We start from the raw sequence: 26,497 nt of genomic DNA on the forward strand, positions 1-26,497 counted from the left end.
TCACTTATCAAATATACATAAAATATAAAATATAAAAAGCAAGATATTTTTTGAATATTTTAAAAAATCACATTTATAATTGTAAACTGCGTTGGTTTCTCGGAAAGTAGTTTTCGGAAAATTACTTTCCAAACTTTCTTGTGTTTGTTCAACGAAAAACACTTTTCAGTCAAAGAAAAATTTGGCTTGATTTTCACGAAAATATTTTCCTTTTATTTTGGACGAAAAACACTTTTCGAAAGTTGTGAAAAATTTAGAAATGTCATATTATTTGCTGATTATATTAAATTTGATCCTCAAACTTTTAATTGCTATATATATTTTGTTTTGAATATTTGTTTTTCAATTTCATCTCTTAAACTTTAATTTTTATATTAATTTTGGTCCTCATTTTTATAATTGTTATTTGCTTTTTCTTTATCATTTTTAATTAAAATTTTTTATCTATCAAATTTGATCCTCATTCTTTTGACTGTTACTTATTTTATTTGAAATAATTTATGAAATGGTAATTATTATTATTTTAATTTCTTCATCTTTCATTTTTTTTATTTTTTACATTTGATCTCTATTATTTTGATTATTATTTATTTTATTTGAGATAATTTATGAAATTATATTTTTTTTCAATTTCATTCTTATTCAACTTTTTAATTTGTAAGATTTGTTCTTTATTATTTTAATAAACTTGAAAAAAATAAACATTAATAAGTTATTTTCCAGCTTATTTTTCATGACAAAACCAAATACTGGAAAGTGTTTTCCAACTTATTTTTCATTACATTACCAAATATCGAAAAATAATTCACTTTCTTGAAATTCACTTTTCAAAAAGAAACTATTTTCCAGCAAATAAACGTAACTTAATCAACAACTTTTTAACCAAGAAATGCATCTTACCAAGACACAAAATCAGAGAGTGAAGCCCTACCATCCTCAACAAGTCTCACAAAGTAACTTTTCCACTCCACAAAGAGTTACTTTGAGCTTGATTGATGGCACAACCTGGTATTATTATCTCTTAATTTCATCAAAAAAAAAAAAAACTGGTATTATCTGTTTTTCCTTAAAATGAATATCAGCCGGTTTAATCAGTGGATTGACTTAAGCTTTTTGAACTGAATCTCTTACCAATTCTCCTCCATTTTCATCAAGAAACAACACATAAAAGTTTTCTTGTCTAATTCAGTCCCTTCTTTTTGTTCAATTTGGATCCAATGGGGTGGGGATATCACACTCGTGGGCTTGTAGCAAACGCAAGAGTGAGATTTTCGTCGTAGCTTCTGCATTATTTTTTGCTTGCTAAAGCCTATAGCCTCACGCTGTTAATTCCTTGCAATCATGGCTGAAATAATTGTGGGAGCGTGCTAGGCATTCTTTTTACATAACAATAGCATACGAGATTCTTAAGGTTTAGGGTAGGCTTTCCTAGGACATGACCTGACAGAAAGAAAATTTTCGCATATGGTTCGATCAATATGCTGTTATCTGTCCAATTGGCCAAGGCTTTCTGATCAGCCCCACATGACCCACGTATTTGTCCAAGTGTCTGACGTTTTAGATGATCTTTCAATTCCCATAACGATAGTACGATCAAGAAGAAACAAGAAACAAGATTGGAACGCTGGGATGGTCACTTTCCAGAGTTGGCGAGGTTGTGGCTGCAGGAACCTAAACCACTAGATGAATACGTCCAAGCTGCTCACATGGTTTTTCTAGTATACAAACAACAAACAATCAACAAGCCACTCTTCACCAGTAGAAAACAAAATGCAACAGTTGCCTTCTTCCAATGTCCAGCCCTTACCATATTTATATCCCCTCCTGATCACGAACTCATTCACCAATTCTCTTGAGCACTACAGAACCAAGTATAGTAGCTATTTCATCATGCGCTCCCATTCTGTTCTTCGTCCGTAAAGTGAAGGTCTACATAGCACCGATACTTGCTCTCTGTCTCTCTCGCTTCAAAAATGGTAGCTGCTTGCGTGAACATCTTCACTCCTGTGTGATACCGGATATTTCATAGTTATTAATTTAGCTTATTTCTCTTTTCACCTCAACTGTAACAGGTTTTAGCAGCAGGCCTGGGCGGGGAAGATGGCGCACATAATGATCTTGCAGTAGACTTTCGAGGAATTCCTGTGGACAAGTCCAGAACTGGAGGATGGCTTGCTGCGGGGCTCATTCTGGGTGCTTCTCATTAACAAGAGTCAATGCCTTATCTAGGTATATGTGCTGAAGCACTTGGCTAATCTCCACTCCAATTTGTTTTGCAGTAACCGAACTTTCGGAGAGAATATGTGTCATGGGCATATCAATGAATTTAGTGACATACCTCGTCGGAGTATTGCATATTTCATCGGCAAAATCTGCAAACATGGTCACCAACTTCATGGGTACTCTCAACCTTCTTGGCCTCTTTGGAGGTTTCTTGGCAGATGCTAAGCTCGGTCGGTACTTGACAGTTGCGATCTTCGCAATAATAACTGCTTTGGTAAGTTTCGAAATAATATATTGCATGCCAACGTGTCACTAACTTAAAGAAGATAAAATACCACGTTATCTCTGATAATTAATCATGCTTTAGTATCAACGTGAGGGCTGGAAACCTGTTCTTGCATCATTCTGAGATACCCTTCCAAGTCCCAGCTGAGAAAAACCAGTAGAATGTTAGGTAATCACGAGGCCAAACATTGATGAAGGTTCTATGTAGACCTAAAATCTGAAGGTACTCTAGGCCTGCCAAAATCTGCGCACAATTATCTCTTTTTTCAGGCCATGCTGCTGATTCCTTTCCATATGCATCAGGGGGTTAGTCTACTAACAGCAGCCACAACCATTCCAAGCATGAGACCCCCACCATGCGATGACTACAGGAAACAGAATCATCAGTGCATTGAGGTGAAAGGAAATCAACTGGTTCTGCTATATGCAGCGCTTTATACTGTAGCCCTTGGTGGTGGTGGAATTAAGTCCAATGTCTCAGGTTTTGGATCTGATCAGTTCGATCAAACAGATCCCAAGGAGGAGAAGACAATGATTTTCTTCTTCAATCGGTTTTATTTTTGCATTAGCATGGGGTCATTGTTTGCAGTTATAGTGCTAGTATATGTACAAGATAACGTCGGAAGAGGGTGGGGGTATGGAATTTCAGCAGGGACAATGGTGATCGCAGTAGCAGTGTTGATCTGTGGGACTCCACGGTACCGTTTCAAGAAGCCTCGAGGTAGCCCATTAACTATCATATGGAGGGTATCGTTATTGGCATGGAAGAAAAGGAGACATCCTTATCCTTCACATCCCAGCCTTCTGAATGGGTATGATAGTGCCACAGTTCCCTACTCAGAGAAACTCAAGTAAGTTGAACAATTACTTCAGAAACAACAATTTACTGGATTATTCTCATTTCGTTTCAAGGAAAATGTCCTTTTTTATATCCATCCATGATTACTGTTACCACTCTTATAAGTATTCTCGCAGAAATTTACCAGATTCCATTTCCTCTCATGTGTTATTCATCAGGTGTCTTGACAAGGCTGCAATCATGGATGATCCCACCTCCATCGGTGCACAAAAAAATGACCCTTGGATAGTATCTACTGTTATGGAAGTTGGGGAGGTGAAGATGGTACTAAAGCTCATCCCAATTTGGTCTACATGTATCCTCTTTTGGACAGTTTACTCTCAAATGACTACTTTTACCATTGAGCAAGCAACCTTCATGGATCGAAAAGTCGGCTCTTTGGTTATTCCTTCAGGTTCATACTCCACCTTTCTCTTCATCACCATTCTCCTCTTTACATCCCTAAATGAAAGGCTCTTCGTTCCCCTGGCTCGAAAGCTCACCCACAATGCACAGGGGCTGACAAGCCTCCAAAGGATTGGAGCTGGACTCTTTCTTTCAATACTAGCCATGGTGGCTGCTGCTAGCATTGAGAAAGAAAGAAGGGAAACTGCTATTCAACAATCTACAAAGATAAGCGCCTTCTGGCTAGTCCCTCAATACTTCCTAGTGGGTGCTGGGGAGGCTTTCGTCTATGTTGGACAACTTGAGTTTTTCATCAGAGAGGCACCAGCAAGGATGAAATCAATGAGCACTGGGCTTTTCCTCAGCACCATCTCAATGGGTTTCTTTGTTAGCAGTTTGCTGGTGTCTTTAGTTGACAAAGCTACCAAGAAAATCTGGCTGAGGAGCAACTTGAACAAGGGGAGGTTGAATAACTTCTATTGGTTACTAGCAGTGCTAGGAGGGTTGAACTTCTTCGTTTTCCTAGCATTTGCGAGGGGACATCAGTACAAAGTCCAGCACTATATCAAACCCAAAAACTGTAGCGAGAAAGGGTTTAAACCTGTAGGTGATTTGACTGCTTTAGAGATGGTGAAGGAGGAGGGAATGATTTAACTGTCATGAACATGCTCAAGGAAAGGGACATCAATAAATAGGAAGCACCCTAGTGAGAAAGGGTTTAAACCTGCAGATGATTTGACTGCTTTAAAGATGGTGAAGGAGGAAGGAATGATTTAACTGCCATAAACATGCTCAAGGAAAAGGACATCAATAAATAGGAAGGACCCTAGTCTACAGCTCTCCAAGGCCTTCCTAATGTTCTAAGATTTCTTTACACATACAATTAGAGGATGGTAGTTTATACTCAATTTTCAGACGTACTGAAAGTTGAGCTACTTAAGACGCCATGTTGTGTGCCCATTCTGTGTATGGTAATGCACAATTTTCAGGTTCTTATTTTAGAACCAAGTATTTATTACACAAGCACCAGTTAAACTACAAAGCTTTTAGATGCAAATGATGTTGCTAATTTAGAATTCTGATATTTATGTCAATACCCAAGAAAAGAGATATATAATCCACTGACTCCAGCATGTCGACTAGGTAAAAGTGCAATTCCAGTTAACTGAATCAACCATCCTTCTATAAATACGGCACTGAAAGAAAAAACAGTTATCTTGACAAACAGATTGCCCATTTAAGAAACAGAAAGCTGACCTCCGAAGAATTACATAGAGCAAAAGCTCACTCTAAGAACTGCTTGCAGAGGCAGGTAAGTGGTTTATGACCAATGGCGGGCGTACAGCTCGGTGGTTTACTTCATTTTGTTTGCGGGCCTTGTACATCTCTTCTGTCTCAATCACAACTAACCTCTTCACCTGAAGGGAAAAAGAATTACATTCAAAACAATGACCTAAGAGTCCAAGCAATTATGATTTACAATTTAAGTCCTTATATTTCTGATAAATTGCAACAAAAGACTTAATCTGAGTTTATATTAAAACCTGCTGGAGCATTCCCCTGACTGTAGGAGTATTCCATCGCATGACAGTCCGGTTGCACTTACGAAGACGCAATGCCTCTAAGGTACGCCTATGAAGTCTCCTAGTTCCCGGAATGCCCCTCACCAAAGTTATATACAGGTGCGGACTCCATGCAATTGGAACTTGGGCTTTGAAGGCTTTGAATGCATTCATGTTTTCTCTTTTGCACCTGAATTGTCCAAAATACATCTTAGAATGGTACTTTGCACGTAAAATGAAATTCTACAGTGACAGATACTTAAAGAAGAGAAGACTCCAAGTAAAGGAATGAAAATACAGAAAACGCATTCAAACACGTAAAGAAAACAATACCTTGTCTGTTATATTATATGAAAAGCACAAAAAAAGGCACATCAATGTCAACTGACTGTTATTGAGTAATGAAGGCCGAAGAAACCTATTCTCTCATAAAATCTCTAGAGATCACAAATATACCCACATCCTGTCCTACTTTATCAGTAAATATCAAGACATTGAATTAGTAAGACTATTTACAAATCTAGGTATTTAAGGATGTCCCAACTGTTACTCCATTCCATTATGAAAAATCAGGGCAAAACCCCAAAAATTGATAAAACTTCCAGCCAATATACAAATTGTCAGCTTATAGTAACTTCCCAACATTTGTTTCCCCCTCGCTAAATATCTGATTCAGATAAACAAAGTATGCTCTATTCAAGATAGACAGAAAGAATCCAACGATTCATCGAAAAGTTGGCGTGCAAAATTTATGAATGGATTACAGTATTAGCAGAAAAGGAATTAAATGGGCCCAAACTAGCTACAAAGTTAATACCAAGATAACGAAACAGGGACAAACAGAGAGTAGAAGAAATACTATACAAAGACAGACCACGACGACATAGCAAAGCTCAAACCAAAGTACAAAAATTAACAGAGTACACCTTAACCAAAGAAGTGTCGCGCGCGCACACACACACACTGTGGCATTGCATCGAACAGATAGCGTGCATACTTAGAACCAACTAAAACAAAAGAACTCTGCTTTTGTTTGTTTAAAATTCACCAATCCCACTTTTCAAACTTTCCGTTGCAAGTTTAATTGGACGCAAATCTAATGAAAATGACTAGGATATATCTAATTAAACAAATAGCAAGGTACCTGATATACAAAGCTCGTCTACTCAGAGAAAAAACTTGTGACTCCGTCTCGCAGCAGAGGCTGCTCGTTCTCTTGTGAAATGGCTGCGAAAGTTACTGATGGACGCTCATTTTCTTGTGTAGCTCCTAGGCTATGATTTCCCAAGCCCAGCATAAATGCAGGCAATGAAGTAGGCCCATCTCACAAATATTTGATTTTAGATTTTCCTATTATCCATTCTTATTAAATCTCCAAGCTAGCCCATTACTCAGTGATGGTATTAATTGCATGGTTGAAGCTTATATTTTGTTTCAAGATTTTTTTATAAAAAAATAAAATAATATCATTCTACAAAATATATTTTTAAAAAATTAAACTTAATCTCACTCTGATTTTAAATAATTAATCATGTCGTAGGTTCACCCATCAAATTAATTAAGTTTAACCGAATGAATTGTTACTAATTCAACAAGAAACTATGTTCAAGTTGGATTCCAAATTGATAGGTTACTTGGTTGAACTAGTAGTCCGAGTTTAATAACATTGTTATTATCCAAGATAAATTAAAAAAATAATTATCATAATAATCCTATAATTTAATAGTTTTTACATTATCCTTTGTGTTTTGAAAAATTACAATTTACATCTTTAATTGATAAAAAATATATTAAATTATAGGATAGTTTATGATGTAAATTATTACGCGCACATTAAAATTTAGAGTGTAAATAATAATTTTTAAAAACACGGAAAGTAAGTGTAAAAACAAACTATAGGACTATCAAGATAATTTTCCTAAATTAAACTATATGATTGTCTATAGTTTTATGAAAATAATTGATTGCCCGAAGATTATATATTCAAAGCTTGCACTTTTAAATCAATTTATAACATAGTCTCTCCTTTAATTATAGAGTTTTTTTATATTAGTCTTGTCTTGAAAACTCAACTATCATTTAACAACATGACTCGAATAGAAAGATATTATCCCCTTATCTAAGTCAAAAACAAAGAAAAAAATGAACAAAAAAACTATAAATAATGAATTTATAAGCAAAATTCACCCCATTTAATTTTATTTTATTTTTACCTAGTCAAATTGATAATCGAACACTTAACGAAAGTATTAGCAACTAATTAAGAGATTCTAACAAAACACTTGATTGATTAATTATTAAAAGGTAAGACACTTCAATAGAAACAAATGAAAGCACGAGCACTTAAAATTCAACAAATGAAAGCACAGAACTTAAAATTCAAACACTAAATTAAAGATAAAAAAAAAATCATACAAATTTGATAGATATGTCATCATGGCACGCATGAATTTAATGATCATGTCAATATTATATTATATAATATATTAAAACATTTAGGAAACGTATTTTTAATACTTTTCATCTATAGAACTTGTGGTTTTTTGGGTCAACAAGTTACATTAGATGAAGAAAATTCAATGATAATAAATTTTTCTATAAACATGCTTGAAAAATTAGGTTGGATTCTATTTAGATTTTTTATTAAATTGAATTTTTTTTTCAGTGAATTTGGAGTGTTTTAGGGTTAATAAGTAGTTTATGGAAGTTTTTTATGGTATTTTTAAGGTATTTTAAGGTGAAAATAACTTAAATTCAGGTTTTTATGGTCCAAAAACTTGGACCTTGAGTTTTAGATTACATTTAGTTAAAAAAAAACATAATAATAAGTAACAAGTTACTTACTTAAAAAAAAAAAGAAAGTGGACGGTTAAGGAAAAAACATGCATATAACTCGGCTTTTTATTAAGGTTAGGCGCAAGGGTTTAGCACATCAGCGCTTGACATTTATCTTTTATTGTTTTTTTATTTTTTTCATTAATTTGTTTCTATTGAATTATTATTTTTTAATAGTAAATAATTTTTTTACACTTTTGTAGTTTCCTTAAAGCAATTAGTTTGATTTGTCTTGAATTCTTTCCTCATATATTTTATGTAAATTCATTGTATTTAAATAAAACTTTTATAAAAATAAAAATCATTTGTAATTAGTAATAACAATTAGTTGCTAAGATAAAATGAATGAAAACATTAAAAATAAAAGAAAAGGGTCAATGTAAAACATTTGCATGTTGATTTATATTTTATTTCTACTATGAATATTAATTTTTCAATTTAATATTTAATTGGAGTTAACAATTCTTTTTGAATTATCACTTCATATACTTTTTATTTTTTTTTATAAACCATAAATAGCATTTTTTTTTCATTTCTCAATTAAAGTTTTTTTTTGTTAAGAATTGAATTTCATAATTTATTTCAATTTATTTTATGTAAAGTTATTGTAAACTTGTAGTCCTAAACAAATATCTCAGTATTGAGTTGATATTATGCATCTAACTTTTATATCTATTACAAAGATTAACTTTTCAATTTAATATTTAATTGGTGTTAACAATTCCTTTTGAATTATCACTTCATATAATGTTTTAATTTATTTTATAAAGCATAAATATATATCTTTTTTCTCATTTCTCAATTAAAAAAAATGTATTAAGAATTGGATTTCATGATTTATTTTGATTTGTTTTTTATAATGTTATCATTATCTCAAACAAATATTTCAGTATTGGGTTGATGTTTAATTTTTTGAATATTTATTTGTTATTATATAATTATATAATAAATAATTTCACAAAAAATACAAAGTTATTAAACCTTGTGGAGCCTATGAACCGGGTCGTGAGTTTGATTAGTTAATCCGAGTTGACTTATGTCAAACCAATATATCATTGTTTTAATATTTTTTTTAAAAAAAAGTCACTTTGAGATTTTTTTAAAAAAATCAAATCATATTTTTAAAGATGTTTGATTATTTTTGGATCCATTAAATTGACGAGTCAGACTGAATAATTTTCAAATAGTTTAATCTGGGCAAAAAATCAAGTGGAGAGGTTTGAAAGTTGATATATTGGGTTATGTTTAATAACACTGTAAATTTTTTTTCCCAATCTAATATGACAAAAAACAAAAAAACCTAACATATATATTTTATTAAAAAAATACAAATAAAATAGAGGAATAAAAATAAAGAGATTCAAATAGAAACCATTGAAAAGTTTATGCACCAGAAATATTACTAACTAAAAAAAACCATCAAATTTGATAGCGGTTGGTGATGGTCATGGAATTATTTAAATTATTTTTGATAATATAGGGATTAATTGATTAGTTTTTAATGAACTACTAGAACCAATTTATAAGTACTCCCAAAAAATTGTATATAAACCCAGAGAGAATGAAGAAACCGAACAAAAAATGAATAGAAAAGCTTTAACGAAAGGTTACAATCCAAATTCTCTCACTATCACTGACAAACTATTTTTTGCAGGTCTCTCTCTCTCTCTCTCTCTCTCTCTCTCTCTCTCTCTCTCTCGCCCATGTTTTAATTGTTCTAGACTATCTTGTCTCTACATATACGATGATATTTGTCCCCTTGCGTACGTAGATTTTTGTGTGTTTTCGAGGTTTGTCATGGTCAGTTGACGAGAATCATTAAAAGATGCTTTCTCTTCCTTTGGAGATGTCCCACTGAAGGAACTACTACTTTGGCAAACCTGGTAATAATCCCAAAACACTATTACCTCGATTAGTGCCTGCTTGGGCTCTCAAATTGTTATGTGAACCACTTGTTCGATGAATTGTCTCACTGAATATTTCAATCAATCCCTTTTGTTCAATCTAATCTGACAGGCGGTGATCTCTAATTCATTGGGATGGTTGTGGTTTAGTGAGGATATTGTATGATAAAGACAGTGGCAGATCGGTTTAATTTTTCTTTATTTATTTTCTTGGGGAAAACCTCTTTTTTTTTTTTTTTTTAATGAATGGAGTTTCAATCTCTCAATTTATCGATTTTATCTCAAATATATATATTCATATTTTTATTTCAGACACAATTATCTTTCCATCCATCACCGATCACCAATTCTGAGATGGTTAATATATCCACTAGTTGTTTCCTTCCATTTGGTTGCAAAATAATAATAAAAAAGAGAAGTTTAGATAAATGTAATTTTAGTATCAAATGAATAAAATTATAGTGCACAAAAACGAGGGTAGTTTTTACTATTCAGTTTTTTTGGGGGTTGTTTTTATATTTTGAATCGTTTTGATGTATTGATATAAAAAATAAATTTTAAAAAAATAAAAATATATTATTTTAATTATTTTCAAGCAAAAAACCACTTTAAAAAATAACCGTTAACACTATACCAAACAACCCTGTTAATATGAATTTTCACCCTCCAAAAATAGCGTTTTTGTACTGGTGAGTTTGGCAAAACTATCATTGTTTTTAAAAATTACTATTTTGGTCCTCTAATTTTTTAAAAAATCTAATTTAGTCCTTTAAAAAGTTCCCCCTTAAATAAAGAAGGGATCATTGTTTTTTGGACAAAAGTATCTTGAGTCCATTTAATTAATACTAGATTTTTTTTACTTGTTGTGGGAGATCAGTTTTTTTTCTAACATAAAAAAGATATTTGAATGATGATAATTGGAGTGAACCCGTGTTAATTTGACTAACTTGTAATCCAGGATAACCTCAAAGGAAGAAAGAAAAAAAAACCAGAAAGATCAAAGCCTAATAGCCTGATGTCAAAGGATAAAAAAAAACCAAAGTTAAATCAAGTTAATCTTCAAAACCAGCAACTCTAGTCATGAGATCAAGATGACCATACAGAAAACCAAAGAAAAATCTTGAACAAAATTCATAACCATCAAAAAATTAAAAAGAAAACAAATAGTAATCAAAACAATGAGAACCAAATCTAGTATAAAAACTAATTGAATAAAATAATGAGGGACTTAATTGAAAAATAGAATAAAAAAAGAAAAAGCATAAAAAAACAATTAAAAGAATGAAAACCAAAATTGAATAAAAAACAATGAGATAAAATGATGAGGGAAAAGATTGAAAGATAAAACAAATTAAGAAAAGGATAAAAAAGAGCAATTAAAAAAAAGAACTAAATCTTGAAAAAAAACAAAAAAATAAAATATTGAGGGGAAAAATTAAAAGAAAAACACAAAAAAATGATAGAAAAAGAAGCAACAATCAAAAGAACGAGTACCATAATTAATATAAAAATAAAACAAAATCAAATGGAAAGGGATGAAACTAAAAAAAATCTAAAAAAGAATCCAAAACAAAGAAAGACCAATAAAAAAAGTGGATCATAATTTAGTTTTTTTCTCCATTATTTTTTTTAACAAAATAATATCATTTTTACTTTTTAGCTAAATAAAAAATCAAGCTACTAGCTAGGGAAAAATCAAGTCAACACCCGTTGATTTTATTTATTTATTTATTGTTTTTTTTTGTCAAAATAATGTCATTTGTATTTCCTGCATAATAAAAAAAATCCAATTAACCCCAACAACCCTGGTCATTCAACCTAACCCATGACCCGAGACATGATGGGGGTCGACTCCCAGGCCGGGTTTTAAAACCATGATAAAAAAATATAAGCATCAGATATGATATGAAAATTTAATGAAATTAAACAATAAGAGATGAAATTGCAAAAAAAAAAACAATTAATCAAGAAGAGAACTCAAAATAAAAGGAATTGCAATCATAAAAACGAGGTTCAAATTCAATAAAAAAAAATAGAATTAAAATCAAATGATTAGGGGTTAAATCAAAAAAATAAAATCCAATCAAAAAAAGATTAAAAGCAAAATAAATAGGAATCAAAATAATAATGATCAAATTTGGTAAAAAAAACACAAAAAATCAAATGTCAATGGATGAAATTGAAAAAAATATAAATCACATTCAATACAATTAAATGAATGAGGACCACTTTACAATTTTTCAAGGCCAACACACATTTTGAGGTGAAGGAGAGAAAAAAGATGGGGGAGGAGAAATATTATTGTCAGAGCTCTTCTGTGACATGGAGGCCAACACGCGTCGACCCACCGTGTAGAGAATGGCGTGATGTTCTGGAATCCACCATGAAAGGCTACCAACAACCACTAGGAGGAGCCGCATGTGCCGTGCAAAAGGTGCAGAATGTCTTCCACTTACTAGCGCGCGCTTTGTATAAACCAACCATTTTTTTTATTATAAAAAAACTAAAACACCCTTGACCCTACTGGATAATTTCAAAAAAACTGAGGTTAAAAAACCTAATTAGGCAAAAACAAATTGATCCTAAGGGTTATACGTTAATTACACTGTAAAAAAAATGAAAATCTAAAAACACCCTCAGACATCAGCTGTGTTTTTCTTTTTAAAGGTATGGGAGTAATTACATTGTGTTCTGGAGCCTGTCCTCACATCCTTTTTTCAGGCTGAATTGTTGCTTACATTTGAACAAAAATCACAAGCTGATTGGGCGGGCCATCACCAGAGATAATTTTTAGTGTTTGCTTGAGCAAGCTAGCGATGCAGACCATGTTAATCTTCAGGAAGTCCAGTTCCTCTTGGAAATGGGCATCACATTGAATATTTTCTTCATCTTCTATGTTTCTTTGTCGAAGTCAGGTGTTGTAAACTCTATGGATTTGAGCTTTTTTTAGGATTTATGTTTCAACTTGTATATACACTCACGACATTTAAGACCCCAAAGCATGAATGCTTATAGATGCAAGTGTATATACACGTACATTGAATAAGGATTAACCTGTTCAAAGAACTAATCCATAACTTTTTCGTTGAATATGAGCAAAAATCTGTAGTTTGATGAATCTGAAAAGATCTTTTCCAAGTCTTCATCTTGGTTAAATCTCATACACATTGGAGAGTACAAAACAAAAAGGTGGGTCTCAGCCCTTTCCATTCAAAAAAGACAAAAGGGTTTTTATGTGGGATAGTTTACCGGCCTTATCCTTTGGGCAATTCGCCCCAACTAGTTATAACATCTCATATTCTTGCCTGTATTAAAAAAAATTATGGTTTTAAATCTTACAAATTTTAGGATTATTGATCAGGTCTGCCTTAATACAAAATGAATTATTAGGGAGTTCATATCCTAAGGGTAGGTTCCAAGCCATTATACAAAAGGAAAGCTCATTACCTAGTCTCAAAAGGGTTTATGATCTACCTAGTAACCACTTTTCAGGAAGACAATATATGAGTTTATGAATAATATGATCATCATTACAAATGGTCGGGGAATAATATGATCATCATTACAAAGTAAACACTCAGCTCATAATAGGATGATTTATGAATCTAAACCTTGACAGAAAGTCATGAGGCAAACCGTTACTCCCTTTCTAACCTAGAATTAGGTTTATTCTAAAAATTAAAATGCATGAAGGTATTAATCCATACTTGATGTACTTGTGCATGAGTAGTATGTAAAAAAAAATACAAGCTAAAATTAAATGATAAAGACCAATAAAAATAACAAAAGCAAACAATCAAATAAAAAAGCTCATTCCAACTAGACAAGTCCTCAGTGGAGTCTTCATCTTGTCGTGACATGCATAACATCGAATGACAGAGTTGTCTCTTGGATTAAAGGGTGTTTGGGTTTAATCATAAAATTATGATTTGAGAGAGTTGTCACTTAGTATCATGGTCACTAAGAAACTTATGGTCTACAAGAGCCTGGGTAAAAGGACTGGTTATGCAAAGGAAAGACGCATCACCCCCAGTGCACCCGACCTAAAGTAAGATGCATTATTGATTGATTGTTATTCTAAGTCATATTTCAATCTGTTGGTATTGTCTAAGGTTCAAGGCATATCTCCCTTTGTGAGGAAGTTTTCACCTTATCGGGTTAAATCTTAATTATATTGAGGTCCTAATTTTAGCATCACACTTATTTCTTAGATACAACTAATTTCTAGGGGTGAGCAAATCCGGTTCGGTTCGGTTTTTATCTAAAAAACTAACCAAAATCAAATTTTAAAAAACTTAAAAATTCAAACCGGAACCGAACCGGAAACGGTTCAAACCGACCGGTTTCGGTCCGGTCCGGTCCGGTTTTTTAACAAAAAAAACCGGAAAAACCTATATTTATTGTTTGGGCTTTTTTTAAGGCTTTCTAATGGGTTTTCTAATGGGCTTTTTGATGGGCTTATAATTGATGTAATATTATCTAATTTTATTAGAAAATTCTATAATATATTTAATTTTTTTATCACTCAATATTCATTATATTAAATTATTAGTGCTAATATTTTGTTCAAGTCTTTTTAATATTTGTGTTTTGGACTTATCCTGCATCAAAGTTTAAATAATCCACACACACCAAGTTAAAATCTAAATTACAAAACATTGCCTTCAAAAGAGCTTAAAAAAAAAAACAATAAAACACCTTGCATAAAAAATAAAACATTTAATGCAAAAAAATATAAATCCTCATTGTGCACATCATCCAATCAAAAAGCTCACGAAGATGACAAGATAATTGCACTTTTGATTCCTTGATACCATTGACATCAAAACCTGAAATTCAAGATCAAAATTGAAGAAAAAATTGATTAGATGACACTGACGAAAAAATTGAACAAGAACAAAACTTCAAAGCTAGCAAAACCAGGACGGCAGGACCATTAAAAAGACAAAAATGAAAAACAAGCATAAAGGATTCAAAGACTGCAAAAAAAGAGAGTAAAGAATAAACCAATCAAGTCAGCAACTGACATAATGCATTCTCAAATCAGTAAAGAATAAATTCTAGGGTATCAAACGGCTAAAAAAATTGATGAACAAGAGCAGTATTAATTAGAGACTAATAAGAGACCTATGCAATATAAAACAAGATCACAATCACGATATGCAGGTCAACTAAACTAGGTTACAGACTCGATAGTTTCTTCCTCCTCAATCGAAATGAAAAACCCATTAAAGAATCATAAAGGATTCAAGGACCGCAAAAAAAGAGAGTAAAGAATAAACCAATCAAGTCAGCAACTAACATAATGCATTCTCAAACAAACCCAGTAAAACAACATGATTAAATGTTATTTAAGCAAAGTTCAGATCTTGATCACAAAATCACTGCTTTTAGCCAAACCCCACAATAGATCCAAGCCAACAGCGGAAACCCAAATGAAAAAAAGAGCAAAAACAATAAATGAAAAACCCATTAAAGAAAATGAGAGATGAGCAGTGGAAGAAAGTACTTAGCTTGAAAGATCAGGAAAGCTGAAAGAAGATTTGAACTTTAGCAACAAAAACACTGTAGACAGAGAGCTCCTTGTAATGAAATACTGGGGAAGCTTGGCAGCCTCAGAATCTGAGCATGGATTTCACAGAACATTAATATAATGCAAATGCAAATTTGCTTTTAATAATTCCCGAGAAAATAACCAGTAGCAGTGGGTGCATATATTCTTACTGTTGGAACTTCTTCAGGCTTCTTATCCAACAAAACAGCACGAACATGAAGATTGAAGATGAAGAAATCATACCTGGTGTCCCTGGGTTGTTAGATTTGAAGATGAATATTGAAACCTTGTTGAAGTTTTGTTAGACGACTAAAAGTCTAGATCTGGCCATGAAGTTTTATAAAGTGATGGAGAATTTAATTTTTATCAAGCCGAGAGTGTGAGAGATTGAGATTTGAGAGGTTGTGGCTTGTGAGGGCTTTGGGGAAGGGGGGGCGGCTGCGTGGATGCAGAAGGATGAGGAATGCTACTGCTAGGGTTAAAAAAAGAGGGCTTTTATAGTATTTTTTTTTAAACTGAACCGGTTCGGTTCGGTTCAGTTCGGTTTATTCGGTTTTTTGCTTATAAAACCGAAACCGAACCGAACCGGCCGGTTTTTTTAAAATTTTAATCGGTTTAATCGGTTTTTTTTTTCGGTTCGGTTTTTTCGGTTATTTTTTTTCCGGTTTTCTCGGTTTAATCGGTTTTTCGGTTTTTTTGCTCACCCCTACTAATTTCTAATGTTTGTTGCTATTAATTCATTTAATTTAATACTATAAGTATACATTATGTTGTAAAATTCATACCTTGAATATTAATTAAACAAATTAATTTTTGTGGTATTTTTAAGATTTTAGCCAAATTTTAATGGATAATTATAAAATGATTATGATATGTATTTTGTATTTTTAAAACATAATAAAAATACATTTTTTTTTTTTAGAAAATATGCATGAAAAAATTTTAAAATTTAGCCGTATGCAATTAAAACATTTGGTTAATTATTATTTTTTAAATCTTTTTTCCTTTTTTACATATATTTAACACAAGATAAAAAAATGATGAAAATAAAATGCAACATGCTCACACATTCTCTGTTTTATTATATTTTTTACTCACGCACCCCACAATTACGTGTTTACAAACCACCAAAGTTCAAAATTTAACAATAATTTCAACATACACAATAGACATTTAAGATTTGAGAAATCGATCATTTAAAGGTTGAAATAATTTGGAAAAGTTGCTGGAAATTCATAAACCAAGCTAAAAAGCTTCTGAAAGTGGTTAAACAACCATGACGCGTTAACCCTCGTGCTGCCACCATTGGCAGCATATGAGCCCATGGGTTGTCGTCAGTGAAGGAAAAAAAAAGTGGATCTAGAGCATCTTTTTCTTCTTTTTCTTCCTATGCTGGTGATGAGAGTCATTTGTCACTTGTAAAAACATTAAACCACATAACAAAGCTTTGGTTTCATTTCCTCCTCTCTCTCTCTCTACAAATCTATTTTCTTTCCTATTACTAGTCATTGATTTTGTTGTTAATGATTGGATCATTATGGTTTTCATTACGAAACTCAACATTAGTAGTGGACAAACAAAGATGAAAAGTCTATGTTTATGGGTTGCTATCATTAGTAGATGAGTTGGGGTACATTGTAGTGGATGTCAATGATATAGGTTGTTGATTTTAGGTGAAATGGATGAAAGAGGGAGGATGATGCTGGTGGTAGAAAGTTGGTTTAGTTGCAACTGGGTTAATGAGATTCCTTCATGGTGCTGGTGGAGGTTACGTTGTTGTTGTGGTGGCTGAGAAGGTCACAACGTTGTGAAGGAAGGTAATAGACACAGGGCTAAGATAGGGGAACAATCAAGTTCGTCAATGAGAAAAGGAGAACCAGGTTGGCTAGTGGTGGTTCTGTTGTCAACGTGGTGGGTGGTGAAAAGACAGTGAAAAAGGTCAGGAAAGTGGTATTAAGGTTGGACTAGTGCTGGTTTTGGTTAGGGTCTTTCACAGTGAAGATGGAGGCAAGAAAATGCCAACTTATAGTGGTGAGGATGGGTGGTAAATTGTCAATGGGGGGTTGGTTGTCGTAGTTAGAAAGGAAAGGGATGGTTTTATAGAAAAGAAATTGGGGATTATTCATGCTTGAGAAGAAGACTGGAAAAATCTTGGATAATGAAATCTTTGGGTAGTTAGAGTAGAAAAGATGAAGCGACAGGAGAGAGAGAAGGTTCTTTTTTATATGGTAGTGATGACTGGTGTTGTAAAGATGGGGGCTGGGGTTTTTGTGTGGGAGAGAATGTCTCTCTTTTTTTCTAGTTTTTTTTAGTGGTTTTCCCAGGTTAAGTTTTTGTTTTTTTCCCCTCTTCTATGCGAGATTCCTTCACCATTTTATAGGCAAATGTTTTTGTCTCTTTTCTCTAAATTGCTTGGTGACTTAACAAATCAAATTCAATTTAGTTCGTCATTTTTTTTCTTTGCACTTTTGATCCCCTTGTCCATATATTTTTTATTTTTTCTTATTTTTTACATTTTGATTTTTTAAAAAAAGGCAACATCAACATTGACTCAATGAGAATAATTAATCAATGATTTTGAAATGTAGCCTTTAATAGCTGAACGTGTTGAATTTTTTTTTAAATTCTTTTGAAAAGATGTTAAAAATAACCCAAATACATCGTAAACATATTTTTCTAATATTCCTTATATCTTGAGAATATTTAGGAAAATATATGGTCAACAATTGGGTTATTATAAGACCCATCTTGGCACCACTTATAGTTGGTGTGAAATCATTCCTTCTAGAAATAATAATGAAGTTATTGGTCCAATAAGCACTTTCCGAAGGTAGTTAGACCCAAATTCTCTAGATATATCATGTATTCCGTATACATGCCTTGAATACATAACTTGACATCTTCTTTCTTATAAAAACCCTCTAACATGTTCAGGATATGATCTCAAAATTGTTTAATTTACTACAACAAAATTTCTTTAGAGTTTTCTTATCCTAGTTCAAACATTGTCCCTCTTTCATGGCGGATAAAAACATTTTAGTAAATAATTTGCAAGTACTTGCCAATGTCCATACAAAATAATGAGCTATATTCGCATACTAGGTGTATGCTTTCTCAATCAAAGACTTGGAAAATTCCGTCAACTTTCAAGCATCATCTAGGCTATAAACACCAGGGTCTTCATAAACTTTATAATATGCTTACCAACATTCCTTTACTTGCCATTGAAAACCTTAAAATTAGGATTGACATAGTCTTTTAGTTAAGGTCCCATGAAAATAAAGGTTGTATAAAGAAGTTTACAATCAAACTTGCTTGTAGATTTTGCCATTTTTTACTTAAATTTTTCTTTTAAATCCTCTTTTGTAAGATAGTGTTGTTGATCATTAAAAACCAATATTGTGGGTTGTTTAATGGTTATAAATGGATGCACAATGAATTTTTAGTGAGGGGATGTCCTCCCTATCATTCAACTAATCATGTTTGGTAGGGTAGTCATAGGAATCAACTAGATGATGCTATTAAATGCTTGTTTAAATGTCATGTTTTTATCTCGAGAAACCTTAAAGACTTGTTGTTGTTCACCTTATAGCTTTGCGTAGGTGTTTTAAAAAATCTTTAGGTTATCAACCATGGCTTTAAGACCTAGTTAAAAGGCAAACACAATAAAGACCTGAGAAGTGGATCGAGGTAGGCCATCTTTTGAAAGTGTTGGAAGTTTGCACTACTAATTTAAAAAGTATAAAGTTTATCACTATATTTAACATTGAAAAAGGTGGTGTGATCACCATTGCTGTTAGAGCTGAGTAAGGTTTTGTTATCATTATGCACAAATATGTTGCTTATAGGTTTAATAGTCTTTTTTATCATCTTGGAATGGGCTATTTTTATTTTATAATCACTAACTCTTTAGTGGAATCACCAAAATATATATCAGGATTATTAAGTGCAAATCAAACAATTCATCAACTAGGCAATCTAAATACCGATAACTAATGTTGTTTGTTGTAAAAGCATTAGTTCGTTAATAAAAAAAGAACAAATACAAGAAGAAAGAAATGTGAGAGGAAGAGTAAGAAATACTAGCATGGCACAAGTTTGAGTGGCAAACATATGATTGACAAGTAGTTTGAGTGAAAGACAATTGAGTCGTAAGTAGTTTGGGTGGCTTGTAATTGAATGGCAAGTAGTTTGAGTTTTATCAGTTAAGAAGTTTCTTTTTACCTTTTATTAATAGTGTAGGATTAGTACATATAGTGAGAAAAAAAAAGATCTTTTAATCCTAGTATTGCACCATATCACCCTTGATTAGATGATTATATTTAAGTTAGAATGAAAATGGACCTTTTTTTTTAGCTAGACTCCTTCAACTTGCTAGCAAAAGCTAACAAAAAGTAATAATTAGGTCTTTCTTTAGAAGAAACGAAATTTTATAAAGATAGGTTTAATCAAATAATGAAAGCCATGATCTTTTTTAATAAGATTGTTGAGGTCTTTCTTTTGAACAAGGATTGTACATACTTGAGAAGAGAGAGAAAATGAATTTAGATGAAGAAGAGATGGAAAATGGTGACCACAAAGTACAAACTAAAAGGGACGAGGGATGAGAAAACAAGTGTTAGTATGTAAAGCTAAAACCAAGTAGTTTTAGTTTAGATAATTTTTTTAAAGTTATTTTACATGTAAAACCTAGTTGGTTAGTTCAAACGGGTTTTATGGATTTTTTTTTAAAAAAACTTTGCTAATTCATCTAGATCATACCAAGTTATGTTCTTAATTGATTTTTTAAAAAAAAAATTGATCGAATAAATATCCAATATATCTATTCTCTTATCAAATTAACTTATCTGATCTGATGTTAATAACATAGCTAGAAATAATAACAAGTTACTAATAAAAGGATTAAAACCCTTGTTTGGTTACCCCCACACACTAATTTTCTAAATTGTGCTACATTACGAGTTGGATCATAAATCTCTTGAATGTAAAATATATTCAGGTTGAAAGGAACTCTTTGACATTGCTATTAAATTCAGTCTAACAAGTCAACCTTGAAATCTCCCAATTTGATTTCTTTCCTAGATCAGGTTTTAAATTAAACGTTTGGGGATTACTTTGACATGACCTAATCAAATTGGTGGGTCCCAATGCAACCTGGATGACTCGTGAAGACATGATATGATTTAAAAAAATTCAAGAAGATATTTTTTAAAATATTGAGATGACGTATATGGATCAACTCAGGCTTTGTGACTTAATCTACCAAACCGGTGACCCTAATCATGGACTCCATTAAGCTTAATAACTTTATTTCGGTTTGCTTTATATGAGGTTATCACAATCTTACAAAAATTCATAATATTTGGCTAGTACTCAATATTGCAAGAATCTATTTTAAAATCAACTAAATATTAAATGATAAAATTGAAAAAAAACAATTACAAAATATAAAAGAAAAGAAAAAACAAGAACTTGTTTGCACTCTTAATTTGAATAGTATTGTAACGTCTTAAACTTTTAGTGCTATTTTCATCGGATATATATATATATATATATATATATATATATATATATATATATATATATATAGAGAGAGAGAGAGAGAGAGAGAGGACATTATATAATGCACCTTCTAATATTTTTATCCACAAGTATATTGATATACAATTTTTACTCGCACATTAGTGTAGTTACAATACTTTATAAATTACATATATAAAATTGTTTGCAATACAATTGTTAGATAATACAAGGACTTATCCAATAGGAAGGGTCAGGTAGCTCGATAACCCTTTCTATGATAACTAAGAAACACATAAGATCACACAAATTACCATAAGTGTAATAGCTTGCAATTCTAAAAGCTTTTGAGCCTTGAAATCATTTGAAAAAGAAGGTAATTTTTTTCCGTCTAGATTAATTCAATAATCCTTAAATTTCTTTTCAATGTCATGTTTAGGATCAATTTAGGTCATCATTAATTCTACCAAAACCTTGACAAAGTTTCCCCTTAAAAGTAACATTTCCAAAAATTCAACCCGCAGAAGAACTCATCTCAATTTAACATATATGATTTAGTCCAACCATCCTAGACCATCAACCCACACAATACAAGTATATACTCAAGGCTACTCCCATAACACAAATTATCATCTTTCCTTCAATAAATCATATCATTTTCAGACATTACATTTAACTCATACCCATATGGATACAATATTTAAACATAAAATTCTCATAATATAATTAAAAATTATCGATTAAGTATATTATACTGAATCGAATTACACGAAAATATACTATCATTTTGATTACATGACATAATAGGTAATTTCAATTTACACTTACATATTCATTACCTACAGTTAAAGACTAAAATAAACAAGCAGAACTATTACTCCCGCTAAGTTTGTGAAGATCCTGAAATGAACATCCATCATTGTAAATACACATCATAATTACAAATATTAAAGATTAAATAATACTTTCAAAATTCTATCCTTAAACTTCATTCTAAATAGAATCCAATCTTCCTTATAACAATTAACTTATTCAGGCCCTGACATTTATAAGAATGACATGCAAACTTGGTTAACTACAAGTTATTAATCAATCTCTGCCATCTATACAAAGATAATATAATCTTCATGACACTTTTACTTGTATTTTCATATCTTTATATATATCATAACTAATGAGTTCATCATAAGAATCCTATTTCAATTCATATATTTAGATTAATTAAAGAAAATTCACATCGTTATGCACATTATAAGAAGTTCAAATCTTGTACCTATTCAAAACATGTTCATCTATTTATATGAAATATATAACCTTAAGTTAAACACATAAACCAACAAACAACCCTTAACCTTTTCACATCTAGAACCTCTCTACATTGTACAATCTTTCACTTTTAGCCATCACCGCCTAGTTTTCCTTCTCGTGTAAGACCATCAAAATGCACATTCTGACTTTTAGTTATTTTTTTTTAACACTTTCTCCCAAAAAACATGTAGAGAGAAATATATGCAAACCAATCCTTGAGAGTGTTAAAGGGTTTTGAGTGAAGATTTAACAGACAAAAAAAAAACAAAACAAATTGAAGGGATAGTAGAATAGGAAACTTGCGGCAGAAGAAGGAAGATGATGAGAGACCAAAAGGTTTGAGGGAGAAAAAGCTTTTCGAAGTAAAAACACAACTAGGAACAAACCTAACACCTTCATAGATCGGTTTCTAACACTTCTAGATAAGTTTTATACAAAGATATAAGTTTTTAAATCAGGGTTCATGAGGGGATTTTTGAGGTAAATGGAAATTAATGATAGGCTGTGTAATTGAAGTGAAGGAGACATGATGGTGTTTAAAGAAACAAATTGAAGAAAAAGATGAGTACTAAGGCCTTGAAACCTTTAGCCAAACATGAAAATGAAAGGTGAAAACCTTTTTAATTTTGATTTTATGTGTGCATGGTAAAAGAAATGGTGTTCAAAATCATGTAAGAAATTGTTGTATGCTAGAATTTAAACTTCTAAATAAATTCATGTGGTACATGCTCTTATGAAATTTAATTATGAGTGTCTAAAATACCATGAATGATTATTGCAGTGGAAATGACATGTTTTGTATGCAATGATAATAAAAGGAGTGAAAGATATACATGCAAATGATTGGTTGTGTACTAGACCTATAAACTGTAAATTTGGACAATGTTACTAGCTAAACTGTGGCCAAGAATTGGACTATATAATAACAAAATTTGCTATTTTTTCCTTCATGAAAGTTGTAGATAAGAGTGTTAACTTTTTAATGGGACTGGATTTGCCCAAATCGAAGATATAGAAATCTATATATGGATAAAAACCTGAAGACAGGTCAGGTTAGAAACTATTAGATAAAATTTACATCAGACGTTAAACTGAAATTTGAGATTAGCAAATGAGAAAATTTGAGGTCGATGTCTTCAAATTTGATTTTTGATCAAATTGAAATTTTTTTAAAAAATAATAAATTTGTTTGGGAATTTATTTATCATATGCTATGGAACTCATGTATTATAAATACAGATCCCAATGCATAAAAAAAGGGGGTAAATACAAGAAAACCTAAAAGAGAAAATACACAAAAAAAAGCCTAGCCCCGATTGCACCAACAGAGTCGACAGCCTCTCCCCTTCCAACCCAAAATCAACAACCTTCTTATTATCACAGAATGTGACAAGGCTTCCACAAGTAACAACTACAGCTTCACCACCTACCAGCAGCCCAGCCGTAGACCAACAGTTCTCCCACCCTTACATATAATCTTTCCCCTCTTTGTCGTGAACCAACAGATGACTACCAGCAAATACAAAGAGCATTCACTGAAACCAACATCTTATTTCACCAAACACAGAAACCCTCCCATAAAAAGAAAAACCCTAGCAACAAACCAAACCACTTAGCTCCAGTAACAACTCTTCCTTCTACACCAACAACATCCAACAAACAACATTGTGCACCTCTTTCTTAACTCTAACAATAGTACATCAACAAATACGTTTCCTCTCCCTTGCACCAAGCACCGTGAGTACAATGTCAACGGTGACACCTCCAACCTCTAGCAGCGCAGCAACACCATGACAACCACCACCGAGAGCCACATCCTTAGCAACAGCACCAGACAGTAAAGGAACAATGAACTCTAGTATCTGATAGCAGGGATCTTCTTTATACTACATCGTGAGCAAGCAATAGTAAGATCAACAACTTTCTCTTTAGTCATAATCTTCAGTAGCCATCCACCATTCAAAGTAGCTTCCTTCTTCGTGCCAGCGATACATGATTGAAACTAGTAAAGAGAGAGGACGAAGAGAGTCAGAGAGGAAAAGGGTGAAAACAGAGACCAAAAACTAAGTGGCGACTACTTAAACTAGACTTTTTTCTCTCTAAAAACAAGATGTCAAATATCTATTCTTTTGCCCACGAAAAATCTTTTAAAGTCACCGCAATGTTGGGTGCGACATAAAGCATGATTACTTATATATTTCAAACACATACTTAATTCTAATACAAAACTACCACACCTATTTATACAATTTAATCCAAATCAATCTTTTCCAGAAAAGTTGTTAAATTAATATTCATATATCATAATTCCTAAAAAATCTAATTTCTATCATCTTCACCACAACATCACAAATTATTTATTACGTTTACACCTATAATTCTATCTTTTAACATCCAAATTTCCAAGCTTCATTTCTTATGCTTTCCAACCATTTTAGGTTCAATATCTTTCCAATTTGTATAAACAATTTCTTATTATTTCCAACTTTAAACTATCTTTCATTTATCAAATCTTACTTTCATATAAGATATTTAAACCATTTAAGTCATCTAGCATTTTGACCATTTTCTAAATTTCACCAACTTACATATTTACTATTAGATTAATATGAAACAATACTAACAAATTTCAAGCTTTGTTAATACATACTCCAACATCATATTATAACAAAATAACAATACATACCTACACATAATTCTCTAACATTCACTCATATCCCTTTTATTATATCTTGTATCATACCAATATGTATTCAACGATAAGATTACTTGATCTATTAATTTTAAAGTTTTTCCATTTACTTGGATACATATAACATCACAAAAGGGTTTAACTTAAAGTCCACATCCTTGCCAAACCCACATTTATACACATAACATATGTATATCAATACAAAGCTTTTTTGATAAAATATAATTATTCAGGTCAATATATTAATAAATATATGATCTCATACAATTCAATTAATTTCCAAAATGAAACCTGTAGTCAACTTAACAACATCTTGTAATTTTAGTAAAATATTTACAATTTGATTATACTCTCTTTCTTACCATACTACGTACCATAACAACCCAAATTACAATTATTCATACAATTTCAACATTTTTACCTCACTTTCATATTATAAAATTCATGTTCCTCAACAAATTCATAGGTACATACACATATACTTAACTAACTATTTACTACATAACCTAATTCGCATACAATTTACATCAAATTAACATATAAATACATAATTTCATTCAATTCTTCCATCTCCCCCATTCTTTATCATGGTCAGCCCTAGGGTTAGAAAATTTCTATGGTTTTTCCATGGTTGTTAAAAATGCGTTTTGACTCTTAAAATCGTTCGATTTTACGAGTCAAAACACATAAAACATGTAAAATCGAGGTTAAAACTCGAAAACCAGTAAATCAAACTCGTATAAAATCGGGTCAACATGTAAAAAAGGTTCAAAACGTAATGTTTTCACGATTTCACGTGAAATTTAAACAAATGCTCAGCTGTGCATGTGCTGATTCGGTGTTCCCTTTTCCCAGTCCCCACCCCATCCGTGACCGACACTCCACTCTAATGACTCCACCCGTCATCTCTAACTCCCTTCCCCTTTCCCCAGCAGGCAGCAAATTAAGAAATCACTTTCCCCAGATCCGGAGCGTTCTTGGCGAGACGAAGGTAAGAATTTATTCCCAATCCTAAGCTTTGTTTTTTCTGTCTAATGGTGGTGATTAGAGATAAAAAAATAAAATTATCTAAGTATTCTGTGTTTATCTTCTACTATTAATTGGTTTGCTTCTGTTCTGTTAAATCCATAACGCAAAGAACAACATAATAGATTTTTTGATGTTTCTTGTAATTTCTAATTTTCTCAAAGGGGGAGTGGTGCTGCTAGTCCTTTTATGTTTCTTGTAATTTCTAATTAACCATCGATTGAAGTTGTCTAAAGATGTTGTACTTCTGTATGTTGTGAACTTAAGTTTCCATTTACTTGTTTGTTACCTTTCAATTTCCAATTTAGGAAATTTACATCACTGAAATGTATCTGAATCCTCAAC

General features: G+C 31.9%; 2 protein-coding genes across 2 annotated transcripts; one reads left to right on the forward strand and one right to left on the reverse strand.

Moving 5' to 3' along the window:
* The first annotated feature begins 1,658 nt into the window (after positions 1 to 1,658).
* LOC133692851 (protein NRT1/ PTR FAMILY 6.4-like) lies at positions 1,659 to 4,793 on the forward strand. Its single transcript, XM_062114010.1, has 5 exons — positions 1,659 to 1,976; positions 2,073 to 2,193; positions 2,280 to 2,497; positions 2,812 to 3,359; positions 3,526 to 4,793. The coding sequence occupies exons 1-5, from the start codon at positions 1,974 to 1,976 to the stop codon at positions 4,403 to 4,405; spliced, it is 1,770 nt and encodes a 589-aa protein (XP_061969994.1). The 5' UTR covers positions 1,659 to 1,973; the 3' UTR covers positions 4,406 to 4,793.
* A 20-nt stretch (positions 4,794 to 4,813) lies between these two features.
* Positions 4,814 to 6,610, reverse strand: LOC133692852 (uncharacterized). Its single transcript, XM_062114011.1, has 3 exons — positions 6,458 to 6,610; positions 5,296 to 5,503; positions 4,814 to 5,169 (listed from the first exon to the last, which is right to left on the reverse strand). The coding sequence occupies exons 2-3, from the start codon at positions 5,485 to 5,487 to the stop codon at positions 5,041 to 5,043; spliced, it is 321 nt and encodes a 106-aa protein (XP_061969995.1). The 5' UTR covers positions 5,488 to 5,503; positions 6,458 to 6,610; the 3' UTR covers positions 4,814 to 5,040.
* Between the last annotated feature and the right edge of the window lie 19,887 nt (positions 6,611 to 26,497).

This window comes from Populus nigra, chromosome 4 (assembly GCF_951802175.1).
Source record: "Populus nigra chromosome 4, ddPopNigr1.1, whole genome shotgun sequence".
NCBI classification, from domain to species: Eukaryota; Viridiplantae; Streptophyta; class Magnoliopsida; order Malpighiales; family Salicaceae; genus Populus; species Populus nigra.